Source organism: Rhinoderma darwinii, chromosome 7, assembly GCF_050947455.1.
Source record: "Rhinoderma darwinii isolate aRhiDar2 chromosome 7, aRhiDar2.hap1, whole genome shotgun sequence".
Lineage (NCBI taxonomy): Eukaryota > Metazoa > Chordata > Amphibia > Anura > Rhinodermatidae > Rhinoderma > Rhinoderma darwinii.
In genome coordinates, this window is record NC_134693.1 from 103,561,200 (window position 1) to 103,584,377 (window position 23,178).

General features: G+C 46.1%; 1 protein-coding gene across 2 annotated transcripts in view; it reads left to right on the plus strand.

The window, feature by feature from the left end:
- LOC142658059 (musculoskeletal embryonic nuclear protein 1-like) overlaps positions 1-23,178 on the plus strand; it is a 92,888-nt gene that overhangs the window by 37,615 nt on the left and 32,095 nt on the right. The window contains exons 5-8 of one of the 2 annotated variants that reach the window (XM_075833748.1): positions 6,878-6,990; positions 8,892-8,975; positions 9,214-9,363; positions 20,815-20,925. In XM_075833748.1, coding sequence (XP_075689863.1) covers positions 6,878-6,990; positions 8,892-8,975; positions 9,214-9,363; positions 20,815-20,925 — 458 coding nt within the window. The remainder of the gene's footprint in view (positions 1-6,877; positions 6,991-8,891; positions 8,976-9,213; positions 9,364-20,814; positions 20,926-23,178) is intronic. The other variant, XM_075833749.1, reaches the window with a different exon arrangement.

Genomic DNA, 23,178 nt, shown 5'->3' on the forward strand with positions numbered 1-23,178 from the left:
ATTGAGTAGGACTTGTATTTATTAAATTGCACAGTGGGCTTATAAGGGGGCCGTATACTGTGCGGGGTGGGCATAATTATACTTTGTCACAGTGGGGGCATAAGGTGGCCATTATATTGTTTGTGGGGTGGCATAAGGGGGCATTATTTATGCTATGTGGCATTCACAAGGGGGCATTATATATGTGTGGGGATCACTAAAAGGCATTATTCTGTGTTGGAGCACTAAAGCAGATACTTTGTGGTTGTTTTATACTGTGTGAGCACACATGGGGGACATTATACTGTGTTTAGGCACTAAAAGGGGCATTATACTGTGCGGGGCACCTGCGGGACATTATACTGTGGAGGCACTGAAGGAGGCATTATACTGTGTGGGTGCACTACTGGGGGCAATATACTGTGTTTGGTGGCTAGGGGGCATTATACTGTGTGGGCACACTTAGAGGACAAAATACTAGCATACTAAAGGGGTTATAATATATTATTATATTAAATATTATACTGTATGGGAAATTACACTGTGCAGGGGGCACTTAGGGGGCATTATACTGTGTGGGGGCACTAAAAAGTGCATTATACTGTGTGGGAGCATTATACTTTTTTATTGGGCATTTTTTTTATGATAGGAGTGCGGCGCCAAAATAAAATTTTGCACGGCACACCGAGTGGTGCGGTTTCTGGGGATAGAAGCAAACCCTTTATTCTTAACTCAGACAACCCCTTTAACCCCTTCAGGACTGAGCCTGTTTTGGCCTTGTGGACGCAGGCGATTTTTTCAAATCTGACATGTCACTTTATGTGGTAATAGCTTGGGAATGCTTTTACCTATCCAAGCGATTCTGAGATTGTTTTCTCGTGACATATTGTACTTTACGTCTGTGAATAAATTTGGTCGATAAATTCAGTATTTATTTATAAAAAACACCAAAATGTAGAGAAAATTTGCAAAAAATTGCATTTTTCTAAATTTGAATGTATCTGCTTGTAAAACAGACAGTAATACCACACACAATAGTTACTAGTTAACATTCCCCATATGTCTACTTTATGTTGGCATCGTTTTTTGAACGTCCTTTTATTTTTCTAGGACGTTACGAGGCTTAGAACTTTAGCAGCAATTTCTCACATTTTCAAGAAATTTCCAAAACCTATTTTCTCATGGACCAGTTCAGTTCTGAAGTGGCTTTGAGGGCCTTATATATTAGAAACTCCCCATAAATCACCCCGTTTTAAAAACTTCACCCCTCAAAGTATTCAAAATAGCATTCAGAAAGTTTCTTAACCCTTTAGGCGTTTCACAGGAATTAATGCAATGCAGAGGTGTGATTTACAAATGTAATTTTTTTTGCAGAAATTAATTTGTAATAGAAAAATTTCTGTAACACCGAAGGTTTTACCCGAGAAACGCAACTCAATATTTATTGCCCAGATTCTGCAGTTTTTAGAAATATCCCACATGTGGCACTAGTGTCCTAATGGACGGAAACACCAGCCTCAGAAGCAAAGGAGCACCTAGTGGATTTTGAAGCCTCCTTTTTATTACAATATATTTTAAGCTCTAAGCCTGGTTTGAAGAGGTCTTGTGGTGCCTAAACAGTGGAAACCCCCAAAAAGTGACCCCATTTTGGAAACTACACCCCTCAAGGAATTTATCTAGTTGTATAGTGAGCATTTTAACCCCACCGGTTTTTTGCTGAATTTATTGGCGTTAGTCTGTGAAAATGAAAATCTACATTTCTTCTGAAGAAACATAGACATTTTTAATTTTTGCAAGGAATAAAGGAGAAAAAGCACCCCAACATTTGTAAAGAAATTTATCCTGATTACGGCAATACCCCATATGTGGTCATAAACTTATATTTGAACGCATTACAGCCCTCAGAAGGGAAGGAGCGCCATTTGGGTTTTGGAGCTCAAATTTTGCTATAATGGTTTTCGGTGCCATGTCCCATTTGCAACGCCGTGGAGGGACCAAAACAGCAGAAACCCCCCAAAAGTGACCCCATTCACTATCAGAATCCAAGAGAGCAAATGCCTCTTCAGTGGTATATAACTTGCGTGCCATTTTTTACGTATTTTTTTTTTTACTTATTTTTTGTAACAGTTTTAATAAAAGTAACAAAGAAAAAGTCCACTAATCCATTGATCAATAAATTTATGAACAACCCTAAGGCCCTGTTCACACAGAGTTTTTTTAAGAGTTTTTCGGCACGGAAACCGCTCCGCAAAACTCGTCAAAAACCGCACAAAAATGTCTCCCATTGATTTCAATGGGAGTTGGACGAGCTTTTTTACCGTGAGCAAAAAAAACGCATCGCGGTAAGAAGAAGCGACATGACCTATCTTGAGGCGGTTTCCGCCTCCAAAACCCCATTTCAATCAGTCAGAAGGGTAAAAAATACACCTCGACGAGTGTTTTGGCGAGTTTTTGTCAAACCACTGTGCAAAAAACGTCTGGAGCAGTTTTTGCAAGAGGAATTTTCCTCCTGCAAAAAACTCTGTGTGAACACAGCCTAACAATGAATCAATGTATTTAGAATTTACATACAATTAAATAGATTTATATAAGTATATGTGTGTATACGTATATATTACATGTACGTATATATCTATATGATGTTATAGATATATAACATCCCTAATTATTAATTTTTAGTATTAACAAATTTTAAATATATGTCTATATATAATATATATATTACGTGTGTGTGTGTGTATGTATGTATGTATGTGTGTATATATATATATATATATATATAATATAGACGTGTGTATGTGTATATATATATATATATATATATATATATATATATATATATACACACACACATTATAAGCCCTAATTGATTACTAACTAATTAATTGTCCTAGTCTGAGTACTATCTACCTAACAGACTACCTGAACTATAACTAGCTGCCTACACTAAACTATCTATGTGGAGGTGTTTTTGTGTGTTTTTACAGTCGGTGTGTCTTTATAGGAGACACACAGCAGCTGCTCGGCACAGCTTCTTCTCCCCCACTGTCTCAGAACGATCTGACAAGGAGGGAGGAGAAACATTGTAACGAACAGCACAGAAAGTTTGTTGCTGCAACAAACTTTGCTGTGAACACCATGATAGCTTTATCATGGTGATCACGTCATCAGGACCGACACAAATCCGGTCCTGATGTCTTCTCTCAGCACTTAGGCTGCTAGTAGCAGCGTGTGCTGAGAGATTCAGAGCACAGGGAGAGCGCTGTGCACTCTGTTCTGGCACCACGTGAATTAAAGGGGTTTTCCAATACTTTTTTTTATTTCTTAAATCAATGCAATGTTCCTCTATTAAGATATTAGTGCACTCTGTCTAGCTTTTTCTTGATAATAAATGGTTTTAGTAACATTACTCCCTATTGTTTACCTGGAGAGGTTTGTTTTGCTCAGTAAGTTCATTCCTCTTCTCTTCCTGTGTTTCTCCTCCCTGCATGCACTGCTCTAGTCCCAGCATGCAATGTGCATGCAGCAGTGCACTTGCTCCGCCTACTACACCCAGCTCTACTAACTTCTGCAATCCCAGTCTTCATTTTGGTGCTCTCATTCTATTACTGCTAGCACAAGCTGAAATCACTGGATATCTGCGTTTTTAAACAACACTGACCCTATATGATGATACGTAAAGTTTGGTCTTTATAATTATAAGTTTTCTAAATGTATATTAACTGTTTATACAGTCTTAGTTTTAAATACTGTATTTTATATATATATATAAAATAAAAAAAATTGAATTCTAACATGTGAATTGGGATAAAAGGAGCAATACCTGTGGATCGCCGCTGCATCCTGTGTCGGAGATTCACAGTGAGCAAGAAAAAACTAAAGGGAAGCAGCGCTCCTAACTAGCCATCGATGAAAAATAATTCCCCTTCATGTAACTCTGCTACCTGTCAACTGAAAAGTCATCCACCACAGGGAAAAATGTTAGTCCATCATGTCTGATTCCCAGGTGTTTCTTTGCGGTACTCCTCTGTGTGGAAACATTTTTCACTCTGGCAGCTGATTTTTCCATTGACAGGTAGCAGAGTTACACAACAGGAAAACAAATTCCCCATCATGTAACTCTGCTACCTGTGAACTGAAAAGTCATCGGCTGTTTGAAGGGGGTGCACCGCTCGTATAAGCGCTGCTTCCCCTTACTTCATCACACTGTGAATCGCTAACTAGTTCGTATAGAAGCGAAGTATTGCCTAATTATTTTTTTTGGGCTTCCAGTTCAGTTCTGAAGTGGCTTTGAGGGGCCTATATATTAGACACCCCTATGAAACACGACATTTTAGAAACTAGACCCCTCAAAGTATTCACAACAGCATTTAGAAAGTTTATGCACAAAATGTTTTACCAGAGAAACGCAACTCAATACTTATTGTCCAGATTCTGCAGTAGAAATATCCCACATGTGGCCCTCGGGCGGTAATGGACTGAAGCACCGGCCTCAGAAGCAAAGGAGCACCCAGAGGATTTTGAGGCCGCCTTTTTATTAGGCACCATGTCCGGTTTGAATAGGTCTTGTGGTACCAAAATAGTGGAAACCCCCAAAAGGTGATCCCATTTTGGAAACTAGACCACTTGAGGAATACATTGTAGTTTTCTTGGGGTGCATGCAGCTTTTTGATCAGTTTTTATTCTATTTTTAAGTGGCGCGGTGACTAATAAACAGCAATTCTATTGTTTTTTAATTCTATTTTTGTTACAGCGTTCACCGTGCGCTATAAATGACATATTCACTTTATTCTATGGGGCGATACGATTAGGGCTCATTTACACGAGCGTATTATACGTTTTTGCAACGCGCGTCGCAGGGACCTATGTTACTCTATGGGGCCGTGCAGACAGGTACGTGATTTTCACGCAGCGTATGTCCGCTGCGTGAAACGCACGACGTCCTATATTTGTGCGCTGTTCGCGCATCACGCACCCATTGAAGTCAATGGGTGTGTGAAAACCACGCATGTCGCACGGAAGCAATTCCGTGGGACGCGCGTGATTCACGCAACAGCACTGTAAAGGATGAATGAAAACAGAAAAGCACCACGTTCTTTTCTGTTTACAAACATCCAAACGGAGTGTCATAATGATGGCGGCTGCGCGAAAAGCACGCAGCCGCGCATCATAAAGGGCTGACACACGGAGCTGTTAAGTGCTTTTTGCGCACGCAAAACGCCGCGCTTTTTGCTTGCACAAAACGCACACGCTCGTGTAAACTCGGCCTTACGGTGACACCAGATGTTTATAGTTTTTTTATGTCTTATGGCGTTTGCACAATAAAATACGTTTTGTAAAAAATCATTCACTTTTTGTTACCTTATTCTAAGAGCCAGAACTTTATAATTTTTCCATCAATAAAGCCGTGCGAGGACTTATTTTTTGCGTAACGAACTGTAGTTTCCATCAGTACCATTTTTCGGTAAATGCAACTTTTTGATCTATTTTTAATACATTTTTTGGGAGGTGAAGTGACCAAACAATTGTGATTGTGGTACGGTTTATTATTATTTTCTTTTACGGCGTTCACCGCGCGGGATAAATAACGAAATAATTTTGTAGTTCAGGCCGTTACGGACGCGGCGATACCAATTATGTATCGTTTATTTATATATTTTTATTAATAAAAAAGGACTGATAAGGGAAAAAAAGGGGGATTTTTTTAACTTTTAATTTCTTATTTTTACACATCTTTTTTAACTTTTTTTTTTACTTTATTACTTTGTCCCACTAGGGGACTTGAGGGCAGGAGGCCCTGATCGCTATTCTAATACACTGCACTACATCCGTAGTGCAGTGTATTAGAACTGTCAGCTATTCACTGACAGCAAGCATAGTGGGTCCTGACTTTGTCAGGACCCACTAGGCTTCCGTCGATGGCATAGCCGGACGCCTTTGTTTGGTGTCCGGTTGCCATAGTAACCATCGCCGGCCGCTATCGTGTAGCAGGCCGGCGATGGTAACTTAACCCCTAAAAACCCGCGATCTCTATAGAACGCGGCTTTTAAGGGGTTAGACAGCGGGGACACAGCGATCGGTCCCCGCTGTAGGAGCTGCGGCAGCTGCTGTACGAGACAGCAGCTGTCACAGCTCCTGCACCTGTCGGGAAGACGGCCGAAACGGCCGTTATTCCTGCAACTTCGTATACACACCGCTACACACCTTCAACCTTGCGCATGCGCAGTGTAATATACACGGCCGCTGAAGACGCAGCCACATAATTTCACAGAGCATGCGCGGTGGAGTGTGTTCACCACGCATGCTCTAATTCAATAAAGAAGCACGTGGTACGGTTACGTCATTTTTGACGTAACCGTACAGTGTGTAAGCCGGAAACCGGAAGCAAGGCAGAAGACCAAATGGACGGGTCTGCACAGGAAGTGCAGATTTTGCATTGCTAAGGGGACGGCGACGGAGGAGGATATACGACGCTACAGCCATCTGATGAAACGTAAGTACATTGGAAAGTTATATCTTTTTCATTGTTTTATTTAAATAAATGTAATTTTTTAGTTCCGGAATACCCCTTTAACGGGCTGCCAGAGAAAAGCCCAGCACGGCAGCCCGTTAATCTACGTGGGCTGGTCGTGAAGGGGTTAAGTTGTCTATACACAATATATATGGTGTGTGGCAGCCACATTTTGTCCTTCCTGCTTTGGAAATAACATGAACACTCCGCCGAGCCAAACTTTTTTAATTTTTATATAGGACCTTAAGGTGCCAGTTTATAGCAATTTGTGTGTGGATAGATTTGAAGACTAGACGTCCGTCAGAAATCAGAAAGTGGTGCGCTATATGTGTATATGGCCTATTTTCTCAAATAATTGTTGCAAATTATTATTATTTTTTTTTACAGGGGATCCTTTACAGTGTAAAGCCTGGGTTGGCCAGTGTGCACTCTACATCCTTATCATGATGTTTGAGAAGACTGCAATAGTCCTTGTCCTGCTTATACCCAATCTAAAAGAGGTTATGTGTCGTTTTGTATTTCCAAGATAAGATTATGCGCGTGTCATTATCCTGTGAGCAGTGAAAGTGACCAAAATTTTAATTTCACGAATGACCAGCTTTAGCAGTAACCTTTTTACTTGGAGAACCAAAAAAAGCTTATCTTTTGCAACACCAGATGCACTTTGTGGTCCAACGTATTTTTTAGAGCTCAGTAATTTTTAGAGTGGTGCGGACATAGGATTCCACGTTTTCCACTAGTCCGTTCTTCACGTTTTTGCCTTCGAACTATTCCAAGCTGATAGAATGGGACCGCCATGTACTGAAGGGCAGAGCGAATAAAAATAAGCTGTTGCAACTAGGGCTGGGCAATTAATCGAAAAATAATCAAAATCGAAATTCAGCGCAATTAATCGACATCATCTTGCGAATTTGGGTTTTGGCAATTATTTTTCCCAGTTTAAACTATATCTGCATCTTCAGGATGCAGATACAGTTTAATCCAATGGGAAAGCAGTAGACCGTAAGGTTCCTGCTCTACTATTCACTATATATCGCCGGACGTGAAGCAGTGACATCATCGCGCCTGTCTGCACCCTGCCGCACAGGCCGGGGGAGCAGAGGGATCTTCTCCACTCGTCGTTGGAATGGGGTTAGTGAGTATGTGTATTATTATTTTTATCAGGCTCTATTCGGAGCAGCTATGGCGGCATTATACAGTATGGAGGACTCTATACTGCGTGGGGTGCAGCTATGGGGGCATTATACTATGTCAAAGTTAGTTATGGGGGTATTATACTATATACGGGCAGCTGTGGCATTATGCTGTGATGGGGGCAGTTATGGGGCATTATGCTGTGATGGGGGTAGTTATGGGGCATTATACTGTGGATGGCAGTTATGGGGGCACTGAACGGTGTGGGGGCAGTGTCGGGGTATATTATATACAGTAGGCTCGGGATAAATATTAATTCATTGGCGTAGCATGCTAAGAGGGGGCGTGGCATGCAAAAAGGGGTGTGGTCTAAATCGGTCAATAATCTTAATCGAGGTTACATGTTCAATTATTATGTTCATAATTGCCCAGCCCTAGTTGCAACACACTATTTTGAGTTACAAACTTCCCCAGGAAGCAGTATCCGCACAAGAACTGTTAATCGGGGGTCTTCATGTGTAATGTCAAGCATTGGGTTGAGAAGTGTAAAGCATGGCGCATCTGGAGCATTGGAATTGTATTGTCTGTAATGAGGAGTCTTGCTTCACCACCTGGCATATGCGTTTGCCAGATGCCAGGAGAATCCTTTCTATCAGAGAATATAATGGTTGAAGGTCTCTGCCTAATTTTAGCAGCATCCAGGTGTTCCTTTTTCTGGATAGCTTTGATATAGAACGCAGAGAAGACATTAAATTCTATTCCTCAATCAAATTTGCTCTTTTTATATAACCAGATTTAAATTGACTATATAAAAAAAAAAAAAAGTCCCAGCAATCAATCGTAGTGTTAAGTTCCTCTGCAGCGCCACCACAGGGGAAATAAAGCATTACACAGTTCTCAATAAAATCTGTGAACTGTCTATGAAATGCAGAGATGTGAAAGGGCCTCCTCTAACTAATAGATAAGGTCCTGAAAAAGGACCCCCTCAATTAACTTAGAATTCTCTATTTGAAAACCACTTTTGCTTTTGAGCACCACAAAATTGAGCTACCTAAGTGCATATTGAGGGGATGTCCAGGGGGGTCACAAACTTGTATATTTGTACAGTATGTTTCATGTATTATTGCATTGTAGAAAATCGGTTAAGCTGTCAAAAATGTACCAGAACATACTAATGCTTTATGTATGTATGTATGTATGTATGTATGTATGTATGTATGTATGTCTGTATATATATATATTTATCTCCCTCTTCTCTTATATGCAGGTTGCCATGATAAAGCCTGTTGCTTTTCCGAACCCAGAGCTAGAGCTGGCCATCGTAATGCTTATTGTACCCTTCTTTGTTAATGTAAGTTAACATCCCATATACTCATTTCCATTATTAACTGTTACTTTATAGATTATCTCAGAAGAATGCTTTTTAACGTTAACCAGCATAGGCATTTTATGTGAATTTAAGTTTTCTTGATGTCTAGCACTTTTTTTTATTCTAGCTGCTCTATTTCTGTACTTTTTGTATAGTTTTACTGAAAGGATCAACTAAACTTAATAAAAACAACAAATTCTTCTGTCTTTTAAACCAATAGGCATTAATGTTCTGGGTAGTGGACAACTTTCTGATGAAGAAGGGCAAGACAAAAGCCAAAATGGAAGAGAAAGAAGGTAGCACAGAGTCTCGGAATGGTAATAAGATCCGTTATCGACGGGCAGCCTCGTATGATGATTCTGAATCTGAAGTGAGTATGGAACAGTAATGCATCTATTCAAGATTTGTATTTCCTTTTCAAATTTAATTTCCGTCTTAAAGGCAACAATTAAAGGGTTGTCCAAGAATTTTATATTCTTTTAAATACCTCTAATGTGGTCTTCCAAAAATATAAAAATAAAAAGTTTTATAGGTAGTGCTCTACCCATTGCTGGTCCTAGTCTTTTTGTTACAGAAGTGGCACCAAAAATGTATTGACCCCCACAGTCACCATTCCAATGTATGTCATTCCATGGTTTGTTTTTGTATAGGGGACTAGTTGTAGGTGTATAAGGTCTCAGACACCACTTTACATAATATGTAGTTGTTTGGGAATCCAGTGGTGTTGCACTTACACTCCTATTTTGTGCCTGTAACAAGGAGAAGGGGGCATCCTTTATCTCTAGAGAAAAAAAGGTTTCACCGCCATCACAGATGGGCATTTTTTTACTGTGAGACTATGGAGCTCTCTGCCACAGGATGTTGTGATGGTTGATTCTTTGTACAAGTTCAAGAAGGGCCTTGATGCTTTCTTGGAAAATTATAATATTACAGGTTATGAGTACTAGATTGTGGAGATGGGACGTTGATCCAGGGATTTATTCTGATTTCCATATTTGGAGTCAGGGAGGAATTTTTCCACTAATGAGGCATTATAGGTTGGACTTGATGGACCTTTTGTCTTTTTCAACCTTATCAACACTATAAGGCTGGAATCGCACGAGCACATTACGTCCGTAATGGACAGAACGTATTTCGGCCACTAATCTCGGACCGAACACACTGCAGGGAGCCGGGTTCCTAACATCATAGTTATGTACGATGCTAGGAGTCCCTGCCTCGCTGCCGGACAACTGTCCCGTACTGTAATCATGTTTTCATTACGAGACAGTAGTTTCACGGCGAGGCAGGGACTTCTAGCATCGTACATAACTATGATACTAGGAGCCCGGCTCCCTGCAGTGTGTTCGGTCCGGGACTTGAGGCCGAAATACGTTACGTCCATTACGGACGTAATGTGCTCGTGTGAATCCAGCCTATCTATGGCAGAACCAATTAAAAAAACAAAGTGACTGCAGCCTGTTTCATATGAGATTTATTTTATAGGGACTACTCACAAATTTATTTTGTCTGTATCTGTTTTTCACCCTTTTTAAAGGGGTTGTCCAGGATTACTAAAAAGGTGCTTTTTTTTTTTCCCGCCAGCAACAGCGCAACTCTTGTCCATGGGTCAAGTCTGGCATAGCAGCTCAGTCCATTTCTCGTGAATCAGGAATGGGCTGCATTACCAGACTCAGCTGTCTGGTATATACAAGGGTGTCACAGTTTCTTGATAAAAGCCCAATTTTTTTCATTAATAATCCTAGACAATCACTTTTTACACTCATTCTCATATTTATACCAAGAACAATGAAAAACTAACATTATAACCTTAATTCTCAATGGTGAGTTCACAGCTGGCTGTATGGGTTTCTATTCAAACAGGAATCTGCAATAAAATAAAAATCATTCACAGAAAACAATGCCATCAGTGTTATTTAGGACAGTGGCATAGCTGGTGGCACAATTAGCTGGGCATGAGTTCCTCTGTTTCTACCTTTCTGTCTTGTTAAATGGTTTAAAGTCTAAAAAAGGGCAGGAATTGCCTTTAGTATTAATGTCATGTCTCGAGGGACATTGCGGTTTGAGCCTCCCTTTGTGATTTGACTAATAGAACCACACGAACGCCGCCTCTTCATCTCCAGAAACAATGCTTTCTCGTATTCTGTTCTATGGTTGCGATACTGATGAAGATGAAGTTCCTGAATAGATCGGGCTAGATTGGTGTATTAAACAGGAATTTTTTGTAGCCTTTCCCTTTCAAAAGAAGTTGCAGATCACCCTCCTCTGGGAAAATACTTTTGTGTATTTTTGTACAAGGCTCCCTATAGTCCCAGTGCCGAGGGACTGGGAAAAAACATCCGGCCACTTCTCTACTTATTTGTCAGCTTTTATTTTAACATAGATTAAATTAAAAATCATAAGATGCATTGAAACCGATACATTGAGCTGACCACTCAAAATTGCAGTGATCAAAGTGGTCTTCTAGAGAGGTGGTTCTCTCAAACAGCAAGTTTTGCTGTATTAGGGTATGTTCACACGGCGGGGGTCCGTAACGGCTGAAATTACGGGGATGTTTCAGCCTGTAAACATCCCCGTAATTTCAGCCGTACCGGCATGTGCAGGCGCTTGAACGCCGCGTCAATTACGGCCGTAATTAGCGCTGCTATTCATTGGAGTCAATGAATAGCGGCTCCAATTACGGCCAAAGAAGTGACAGGTCACTTCTTCTACGCGGGCGTCTATTTACGCGCCGTCATTTGACAGCGGCGCGTAAATATACGCCTCGTGTGAACAGACAAACGTCTGCCCATTGCTTTCAATGGGCAGATGTTTGTCAGCGCTATTGAGGCGCTATTTTCGGGCGTAATTCGGGGCAAAAACGCCCGATTTACGTCCGTAAATAGGCCGTGTGAACATACCCTTAGAGTTTTCAGTATTACTGACATCTAGTGGCCAAACAGGGTGTACTGCAAACCCCCTAAAGAGAATGTCATACATTTGTTTCTAGTTTCATTAGTTAGATTTACTTTATACAGCACAGCAGGGTATGTGTGCTTTATGGCAGCTGTAATAAATGTCCATTGACAAAGAAATATCATAATTATTACAGTCTCCAGGGAGTGTTGTAGTGCAGAGACCAACGAGTGGCAGGGGAGATGCAGGCAGAGAAGAGCATCGAACAGTACAATAGAGCTGTCATTAAAGGGGTTTTACCAAAATCATTTATCACCTGCCCACAGGATAGGTGATAAATATCTGATTAGTGGAGGCCCCACTGCTGGGACTGCCACCGATCACAAGAACTGGCTTACCGTGCCATTCCTGGGAGCCCCACATGAATGGAGCGCATGTTCGACCGCCACTCTATGCATTTCTATGGGACTGCCGAGCGCTGACTTCGGCAGCCCCATGGAAATAAATAGAGTAGTGGCCGAGCATAGGCACTACCGCTCCATTTCTATGGGGTTCCCAAGAACAACACGGTAAGCCCATTCTCGGGATCGATGGGGGTCCCAGCGGTCAGACCCTGTTGATCACATATATATCACCTAAATAAATACTCATTAATGGACTCTTTAACTTTCCTTCCCCCTTTTTTTTTTTTTTATTTATTTTTTTCTTAATCGCAAGTAATTTTTATTAGTTTTCCAACAGGTAGTTTACACACAAACCAAAAACCCCCTCCCTATATCCTACCCCACCCTTCTCTTCTCCCAAAGTCAAGAAAAAGTGTTTGGGAACATTTATAAGTTGGTACAGTATGACACCCCATGTAAACAGTCATAAATAGACAGTAAACAAATTCAAAAAATCCATTGCTAAGGAATGGCCATCAATAGTAACTTCTGTAGTTCAGGATGAGAACCTATAAGGGAATGCAATTTCAAACCGCGTAAAAGTCGACAGCAAGTAAAAATAGTTAGCAATATAATTGTGTAAGAGTAAGCGCTGCCTCCTAACCAATTCCAATCCTATTTCTGACAAGATGTAAAGAAGCTGATCCCGAGAGATTGGGCTTGCCTTCCATTTACCGTAGATCCCTTTAACCATTTGACTTTAGTGTCAAAGTCCCCCAGAGTCTGAATACTCTCACCAAGCCAGTATTGCTTATATATCAGTTTCCTAGCCATAAACAGTAAGCGATCACGTATTGGTAGGTCTTCTACATACCCAAGTATACACACTAGTGGAGTGAGGTCCAATACTACCCGTTAAGTAGAGTTAATTACGCCCACTAACTCTGTAATTCGGGGCATTGCCACTTCATATAAAGCAGATCTGCATCTGGTGTCTTGTATCTATGACACAATGGATTATCTTTACGCCTATTTTAAGTAGAAATGCAGGGGTATGATATATTCTGTTCAACAAATACGGATGTTGCAACAGATGCGATTCGCTGAGAGACCCTTAGGAAGCATTTGTAAAATATCTGTCTGGTGACCTGGCTCTATTGGGCCTATATTGCCTACCCATCTTTCATTAACCTCTAATGATAATGAGATTACGCTCCTCATTGTTACCTAATATAAACGCCAAAACCCCTTCCCACTCTGCCGCATTAATTTATGGTACTGACGGGATGTACTTCCTGCAACTGTCGGGTGCGGGCTCTGGAGCTGTACCCTCACCATCAGCAGCGGGTGTCAACTATAACATACAGCTGACACCCTGCTGCAATGGCCGTAACTGACCCTTTTGTAACGCTGATCCCGGACCCCTTAGATGCTGCGATTGATGGTGACCACGGCACCTGAGTCGTTTTTCAAAGGGAGGAGCTCCCTATGTAAGCCGATCAGCGCACCCGTGATTCAATCACGGGTTATCGATGGGTTACCATTGCAGTTGAGGTCCTAATAAAGGCAAGGCCTGAAAGGCTGTCTGTTAGTATAAGGGTATATTCACACGCAGATTCAAAAACGTCTCAAAATACGGAGCTGTTTTCAAGAGAAAACGGCTCCTGATTTTCAGAAATTTTTTGTGCCACTCACGATTTTCACAGCATTTTTTACTGCCGTTTTTGGAGCTTTTTTCAATAGTCTATAGAAAACGGCTCAAATCGTCCCAAGAAGTGTCCTCAACTTCTTTTTCGCGGCCGTTTTTTTACGCAAAAAAAGCTGCGAAAAATGCTCCGTTGAAAAACAGAACGCCATATTCCCATTGAAATCAATGGGCAGATGTTTGGAGGCGCTCTGCTTCCGATTTTTCGGGCGTTTACAGCCCGAGAAACGGCCGAAAATAGGCCGTGTGAACATACCCTAATACTGACAGGCATAATAAACTGCAGTACAGAAATATTGCAGTATATTATGTAAGTGATCATAAGATTCCACATGGTGGAAAGTATTAAAAATTAAATAATTTGACATGTTTTCCTATGTTGGCCACCAGAGGGCAGCACGTGGCTCAGTGGTTAGCACTGTTGCCTTGCAGTGCTTGGGTCCTGGGTTCAAATCCAACCATGGACAACATCTGCATGGAGTTTGTATGTTCTCCTTGTGTTTGCGTGGGTTTCCTCCCACACCCCGAAAACATACCAATAGGGAATTTAGATTGTGAGCCCCAATGGGGACAGTAAAAGAGGACCTCTGTACAGCTCTGCGTAATATGTTGGCGCTATTTAAGTAACTGAAATAAATAAATAATAAATAGAATTCCAGCAAGGTGAATAAGACAAAGCAACCTGACTCACAGCTGCCGTAAATGTGGGAGGGAATCTCACCCCCCCCCCTCCTACAAGCCAGGATAAGCTGTCTTCAAATTGCTAAGCAGTGTCCGGCTGCCATTTTGGGAGTGATTGTACAAATGCACTTCTTTTTGGCGGTTGTCTTTTTATGTGCCGTTTTTGGAAAACGGCCGCGTAAAAAATGCCCCGTCGGAACATAACGCCGTATTTCCCATTGAAACCAATAGGCGGATGTTTGTTTGTTCTGCTTCCGATTTTTCAGCCGTTTTTCGGTGACGTTTACGGCCCGAAAAACGGCTGAAAACACTGCGTGTGAACATACCCTTAGAATGATGAAAGTGAAGTGAATGACTTTTAATTTGACAGGTTCACATGGCGTGTATTTGACAAGTTTTATTTGCGCATTTTACGTTCCAACAGCATAAAAAATGCTTGATTACGCTTTTTATTTACATAATTAGTAAAGTGCGCTGTTAGTACATACAATGCGCTTTTTTACACGCGTTTTTAAAAAACGCGTTGTGTAAATAAAGAAATGTTGAGTCATTTCCTTTCCACACACACTCCGCTCTACTACATGCAGACACACACACACACACACACACACACAGCACTACTACACAGACACTCGGCTCTGCTACACAGACACACACACACACACACACACACACACAGCACTACTACACAGACACACACTCGGCTCTGCTACACAGACACACACTCGGCTCTGCTACACAGACACACACTCGGCTCTGCTACACAGACACACACTCGGCTCTGCTACACAGACACACACTCGGCTCTGCTACACAGACACACACTCGGCTCTGCTACACAGACACACACTCGGCTCTGCTACACAGACACACACTCGGCTCTGCTACACAGACACACACTCGGCTCTGCTACACAGACACACACTCGGCTCTGCTACACAGACACACACTCGGCTCTGCCACACAGACACACACTCGGCTCTGCCACACAGACACACACTCGGCTCTGCCACACAGACACACACACTCGGCTCTGCCACACAGACACACACACTCGGCTCTGCCACACAGACACACACACTCGGCTCTGCCACACAGACACACACACTCGGCTCTGCCACACAGACACACACACTCGGCTCTGCCACACAGACACACACACTCGGCTCTGCCACACAGACACACACACTCGGCTCTGCCACACAGACACACACACTCGGCTCTGCCACACAGACACACACACTCGGCTCTGCCACACAGACACACACACTCGGCTCTGCCACACAGACACACACACTCGGCTCTGCCACACAGACACACACACTCGGCTCTGCCACACAGACACACACACTCGGCTCTGCCACACAGACACACACACTCGGCTCTGCCACACAGACACACACACTCGGCTCTGCCACACAGACACACACACTCGGCTCTGCCACACAGACACACACACTCGGCTCTGCCACACAGACACACACACTCGGCTCTGCCACACAGACACGCCCACACTCGGCCCTGCCGGACAGACACGCCCACACTCGGCCCTGCCGGACAGACGCGCACGCCCGCACACTCGGCCCTGCCGGACAGACGCGCACGCCCGCACACTCGGCCCTGCCGGACAGACGCGCACGCCCGCACACTCGGCCCTGCCGGACAGACGCGCACGCACGCACACTCGGCCCTGCCGGACAGACGCGCACGCACGCACACTCGGCCCTGCCGGACAGACACGCACGCACGCACACTCGGCCCTGCCGGACAGACACGCACGCACGCACACTCGGCCCTGCCGGACAGACACGCACGCACGCACACTCGGCCCTGCCGGACAGACACGCACGCACGCACACTCGGCCCTGCCGGACAGACACGCACGCACGCACACTCGGCCCTGCCTGACAGACACGCACGCACGCACACTCGGCCCTGCCGGACAGACACGCACGCACGCACACTCGGCCCTGCCGGACAGACACGCACGCACGCACGCACACTCGGCCCTGCCGGACAGACACGCACGCACGCACGCACGCACACTCGGCCCTGCCGGACAGACACGCACGCACGCACACTCGGCCCTGCCGGACAGACGCGCACGCCCACACTCGGCCCTGCCGGACAGACGCGCACGCCCACACTCGGCCCTGCCGGACAGACGCGCACGCCCGCACACTCGGCCCTGCCGGACAGACACGCACGCACGCACACTCGGCCCTGCCGGACAGACACGCACGCACGCACACTCGGCCCTGCCGGACAGACACGCACGCACGCACACTCGGCCCTGCCGGACAGACACGCACGCACGCACACTCGGCCCTGCCGGACAGACACGCACGCACGCACACTCGGCCCTGCCGGACAGACACGCACGCACGCACACTCGGCCCTGCCGGACAGACACGCACGCACGCACACTCGGCCCTGCCGGACAGACACGCACACTCGGCCCTGCCGGACAGACACGCACGCACGCACACTCGGCCCTGCCGGACAGACACGCACGCACGCACACTCGGCCCTGCCGGACAGACACGCACGCACGCACACTCGGCCCTGCCGGACAGACACGCACGCACGCACACTCGGCCCTGCCGGACAGACACGCACACTCGGCCCTGCCGGACAGACACGCACGCACGCACACTCGGCCCTGCCGGACAGACACGCACGCACGCACGCACACTCGGCCCTGCCGGACAGACACGCACGCACGCACGCACGCACACTCGGCCCTGCCGGACAGACACGCACGCACACTCGGCCCTGCCGGACAGACACGCACGCACGCACGCACACTCGGCCCTGCCGGACAGACACGCACGCACGCACACTCGGCCCTGCCGGACAGACACGCACACTCGGCCCTGCCGGACAGACACGCACACTCGGCCCTGCCGGACAGACACGCACGCACGCACACTCGGCCCTGCCGGACAGACACGCACGCACGCACACTCGGCCCTGCCGGACAGACACGCACGCACGCACACTCGGCCCTGCCGGACAGACACGCACGCACGCACACTCGGCCCTGCCGGACAGACACGCACGCACGCACGCACACTCGGCCCTGCCGGACAGACACGCACGCACGCACACTCGGCCCTGCCGGACAGACACGCACGCACGCACACTCGGCCCTGCCGGACAGACACGCACGCACGCACACTCGGCCCTGCCGGACAGACACGCACGCACGCACACTCGGCCCTGCCGGACAGACACGCACGCACACTCGGCCCTGCCGGACAGACACGCACGCACGCACACTCGGCCCTGCCGGACAGACACGCACGCACGCACACTCGGCCCTGCCGGACAGACACGCACGCACGCACACTCGGCCCTGCCGGACAGGCACGCACACTCGGCCCTGCCGGACAGACACGCACGCACGCACACTCGGCCCTGCCGGACAGACACGCACGCACGCACACTCGGCCCTGCCGGACAGACACGCACGCACACGCACACTCGGCCCTGCCGGACAGACACGCACGCACACGCACACTCGGCCCTGCCGGACAGACACGCACGCACGCACACTCGGCCCTGCCGGACAGACACGCACGCACGCACACTCGGCCCTGCCGGACAGACACGCACGCACGCACACTCGGCCCTGCCGGACAGACACGCACGCACGCACACTCGGCCCTGCCGGACAGACACGCACGCACGCACACTCGGCCCTGCCGGACAGACACGCACGCACGCACACTCGGCCCTGCCGGACAGACACGCACGCACGCACACTCGGCCCTGCCGGACAGACACGCACGCACGCACACTCGGCCCTGCCGGACAGGCACGCACACTCGGCCCTGCCGGACAGACACGCACGCACGCACACTCGGCCCTGCCGGACAGACACGCACGCACACTCGGCCCTGCCGGACAGACACGCACGCACGCACACTCGGCCCTGCCGGACAGACACGCACGCACACTCGGCCCTGCCGGACAGACACGCACGCACGCACACTCGGCCCTGCCGGACAGACACGCACGCACGCACACTCGGCCCTGCCGGACAGACACGCACGCACGCACACTCGGCCCTGCCGGACAGACACGCACGCACGCACACTCGGCCCTGCCGGACAGACACGCACGCACGCACACTCGGCCCTGCCGGACAGACACGCACGCACGCACACTCGGCCCTGCCGGACAGACACGCACGCACGCACACTCGGCCCTGCCGGACAGACACGCACGCACACTCGGCCCTGCCGGACAGACACGCACGCACACTCGGCCCTGCCGGACAGACACGCACGCACACTCGGCCCTGCCGGACAGGCACGCACGCACACTCGGCCCTGCCGGACAGGCACGCACGCACACTCGGCCCTGCCGGACAGGCACGCACGCACACTCGGCCCTGCCGGACAGGCACGCACGCACACTCGGCCCTGCCGGACAGGCACGCACGCACACTCGGCCCTGCCGGACAGGCACGCACGCACACTCGGCCCTGCCGGACAGGCACGCACGCACACTCGGACCTGCCGGACAGACACGCACGCACGCACACTCGGCCCTGCCGGACAGACACGCACGCACGCACACTCGGCCCTGCCGGACAGACACCCGGACGCACGCACACTCGGCCCTGCCACACGGACGCACGCACACTCGGCCCTGCCACACAGACACGCGCACGCACACACTCGGCCCTGCCACACAGACGCGCACGCACACACTCGGCCCTGCCACACAGACGCGCACGCACACACTCGGCCCTGCCACACAGACGCGCACGCACACACTCGGCCCTGCCACACAGACGCGCACGCACACACTCGGCCCTGCCACACAGACGCGCACGCACACACTCGGCCCTGCCACACAGACGCGCACGCACACACTCGGCCCTGCCACACAGACGCGCACGCACACACTCGGCCCTGCCACACAGACGCGCACGCACACACTCGGCCCTGCCACACAGACACGCACGCACACACTCGGCCCTGCCACACAGACACGCACGCACACACTCGGCCCTGCTATACACAGACAGCTCACACATAGCCTAAAAATCTACTTTTGCTAAATATACATACAGTGCTGCAGTGGTAAAGTTAAATTACGCTGATACTTTCAGAGCATCAAGGAAAGATTGCCATAAAAACAGAGCCAAATATAAAACCGTAAATGAAGCAAAATAGTTACCAGCTATGGTGTATGATGACTACTTAAAAACACACACATTGCATGCCAATATATCCTGTAATATAAATATATGCACACCGCAATGTGCCAATAAACCAAACAAACATATTTAGACAGGGGGAGGTACCGGGGGGGGTGTCACGAGAGCAGGGGTCTGTGAGAGAGAGGGACAGACACACACACCTTACCTGCAGTGCAGCCGGTCTTCATAATGGCGCCTGCTATCCTACAAACCGGCTTCTCTGCTGTGTGGCTCTGAACTGCGTCTGCGTAGTACAGAGCCAGATGGCAGACGCAATGAACGGCTCCCGTTCATTGTGTCCTATGCCCTGTAGCTGCCGTATTCCATCTGTATATGTGTCGTTAAGAGACACATACAAAAATTCAATAAAACATGGCAGCCCCCAGTACAGTAAAAGTGTTACTAAAAAAACTTTGTGTGTCAAAAATTTGTCAATATAATATTTTATTAAATATAAACACATCAATTAATTTAAAATAATCATGACCCTGTCCCTTTAAGGGGTTAAATATAATTTTATGATGGATGTTTTTTTTAGATTGTTTTTGTATTTTGCTTGATCACATACTTAGTGTCTGCTTGTGAGCTGCTGTTTTGTTTTTTTCCTTTTTGGTTGAATCGTGTCTCACATCAATGAATGGTGATAACTGTACTGAACGTGTTGGTAAATGTGGAAACCTGTTTCATTCTCTCATCTCCACAGTTGAACAAATATGAGCCTATGAGTAAATAAATGTTTTTCGCTTCTCTGGTAAGTGGTGGGCTTGAGTGAGCTTGAGGTAGGTTTGAATAACCTGGCGGGCCGTCTTTGTTATATGGGTGTTCGTTTTTGGATATAAGAATACCTCTGAATATTATTTTTTTTAAATAAAATGGTGATAACTGTAACTCCTGCGGTGTTGTTTAACTTATTTTTTTTATATATATATTCATCTCCTATAGATCCTCATTTCAGCAGATGATGAAATGGAAGAGTCTGATGGTGAAGAGGACCTCCGCAGATTGACAAATTCCAAGTCTGTTAAGAAAAAGAAGCACCGCTTTGGCCTGCCTGTATGATGTTCCTCTAGTTTTTGCACAATTATGCCTTCATTTAACTGGGGTTTACAGGAGTAAAGAAGGTCTGGCTTCATGGCACAGAAAATCTTTGAGCCACTACCTCTACTGGCAGCGTTCACAGATGGAGGTGATTCAGACGGTGTATTTTTTAGCAGTCGGAACGTAGTGGAATGGGCACCGTATTTTGATTGCACTAGAAGCTGCCGCCCGCTTGTATACCCGTGCAGGTCCTAAAAATGTAAAAAATGCAGATGCCTGCTGTTATTTACAGAGATCAAGGTCAAGAACTGTTCATTGATGTATTTCTAATCTGACTGCTTGTTTCATCATTTTCCCATTTAATAAGTTTAGACTGATCACCTGAAGATAGGGGGCATTTAATTGCCCCCTTTTAACTCTTAGCCTAATGCCTGATACCAGCTCTACACACGATAGTATGGTGAGGGCATGTTTTTTATTGCTTGATGCCATCTGCTCTGATCTGTATTAAGCTGCAGGGCCATTTATCAGAATGTAATTTATAATCCCAGATGTATCATTGTATCAGTAATACAAGAGCAGTGGGCATCACCTACTCTTACCGTTCCAATATACTACTTTCTATGCATTATTCCATTTTAAAATGGCGTAAGACAGCATTTAGGCTTGAGCCTACACTACATAGTAACAAGTTTCTATTTTCAACAGCAAGGATAGTAAGATTCCAGCCATGCTATGCTGGGACTGAACTATTTTCATTTGGATTATTTAGTTTGGAAATTCCCGACTCCATGGTTCATATGCAACAAATAAATTGTAAATCCTTGGGTAAAGGCAATAGATTAGGAGCAGGGGTGCGGAGGTAGCAGTCGCACCCGGGCCCTGGTGGCTGAGGTGCCCCAGAAAACCCTCTGTCACATAGAAATACAACAGTACTATGGTATGTGGCAGTTGGGTCCCTTCTACAAAGTTGGCATTGGGGCCATTACTCCGGTTACAGAAATTTTAAATAAAATGTTGTCGACAGCATTATACTAATATGTTCAATTCCCTTAAAAAGGTTGTAAAAACATGGCTGCTTTATTCCAAAAACAGCTCCACACCTGTCCATGGGTTGTGTTTAATGTTGCAGTTCATCTCTATTGACGTGAATGGGATGAGCTGCCACACCACACAAGACGTGGACAGGTGTGGCACTATTTTTGGAATAAAGCAAACATGTTTTTCTAATCCTGTACTATCCCTTTAACTCCTATTATTCAGGTTTGAGCTTAATATATTAACTTTATTGTTAGAGTACCTTTTAATACCATCTACTGGAACATCACATCCACCGTACATATACATGTTGGACAATGGCATAAATACCTGTATAACTTCTGCAGCCAGTGTTCTCCACAGTATCGCATACACCTTTCTCGTAATCCTATATGGAAGACTCTGCCTTAACTTTGTTTTACTGTTACAGTCTCCTCTGAGATGGACCATTCCCCGACTCCTTTGCTTTGAGGGGGTGATCGCAAGCTATTGCTGTGCAATGAATTGCTCTTCCTTCTGGCAGCACAGGGTCTTCTGCAGTATGTCTAGTGTTGTTTTGAGCCTTTTTAATTTATATTTTCATACAAATATTATTATTTTTTTTCTTAAAAGGTCAAAAAGGGTGAAAAAGAAGCTCTGTCTATATTATTTTTTCATAAACGCTCTTATGCGACAAAAAAATAAGTTGGAGGTACAAAATCTGATTTTGTTAGCTTCTATTGTGTTTCGGTCTTAGAGTATTTTCTGTTTTGGGTTAGGTATTTTGCACATAATTTTACATAGGCAAGAATACATTCTGCTATACGTATGTTCAGTCTATAAATGATGTTTTTCAGGGATTCTTAACCCATCCTGACAAATTAAGCCAGAAACTTACAGTAAAGCATTAGTGGTGATTTGGCGGGCATGGGGTTAATGGAATGTGTTACATTGCTAAGTGCTTTCTTACACAGGATCAGTGTATTAGATGTATGCATTTCTTAATAACATATGATCCGGGGTGAGAAGAGGGCTACTGCTGAGTCCAAACACCCCAACCCCCCCCCCCCCCCCCATTTTTTGTTTCCCCAACATAAATACAAGTTTGCAAATGTTCATTATATGTTCTGTATCCGTGTCTGAAGCTTTTTAACTTACAAGATTGTTTGGGAATGATTGACATCTGGTTTTGGGTTTGTCAATTTTCATGTGGGGAAATGGCAAATATTCCTTTTACCCGCTGCCCCCTAT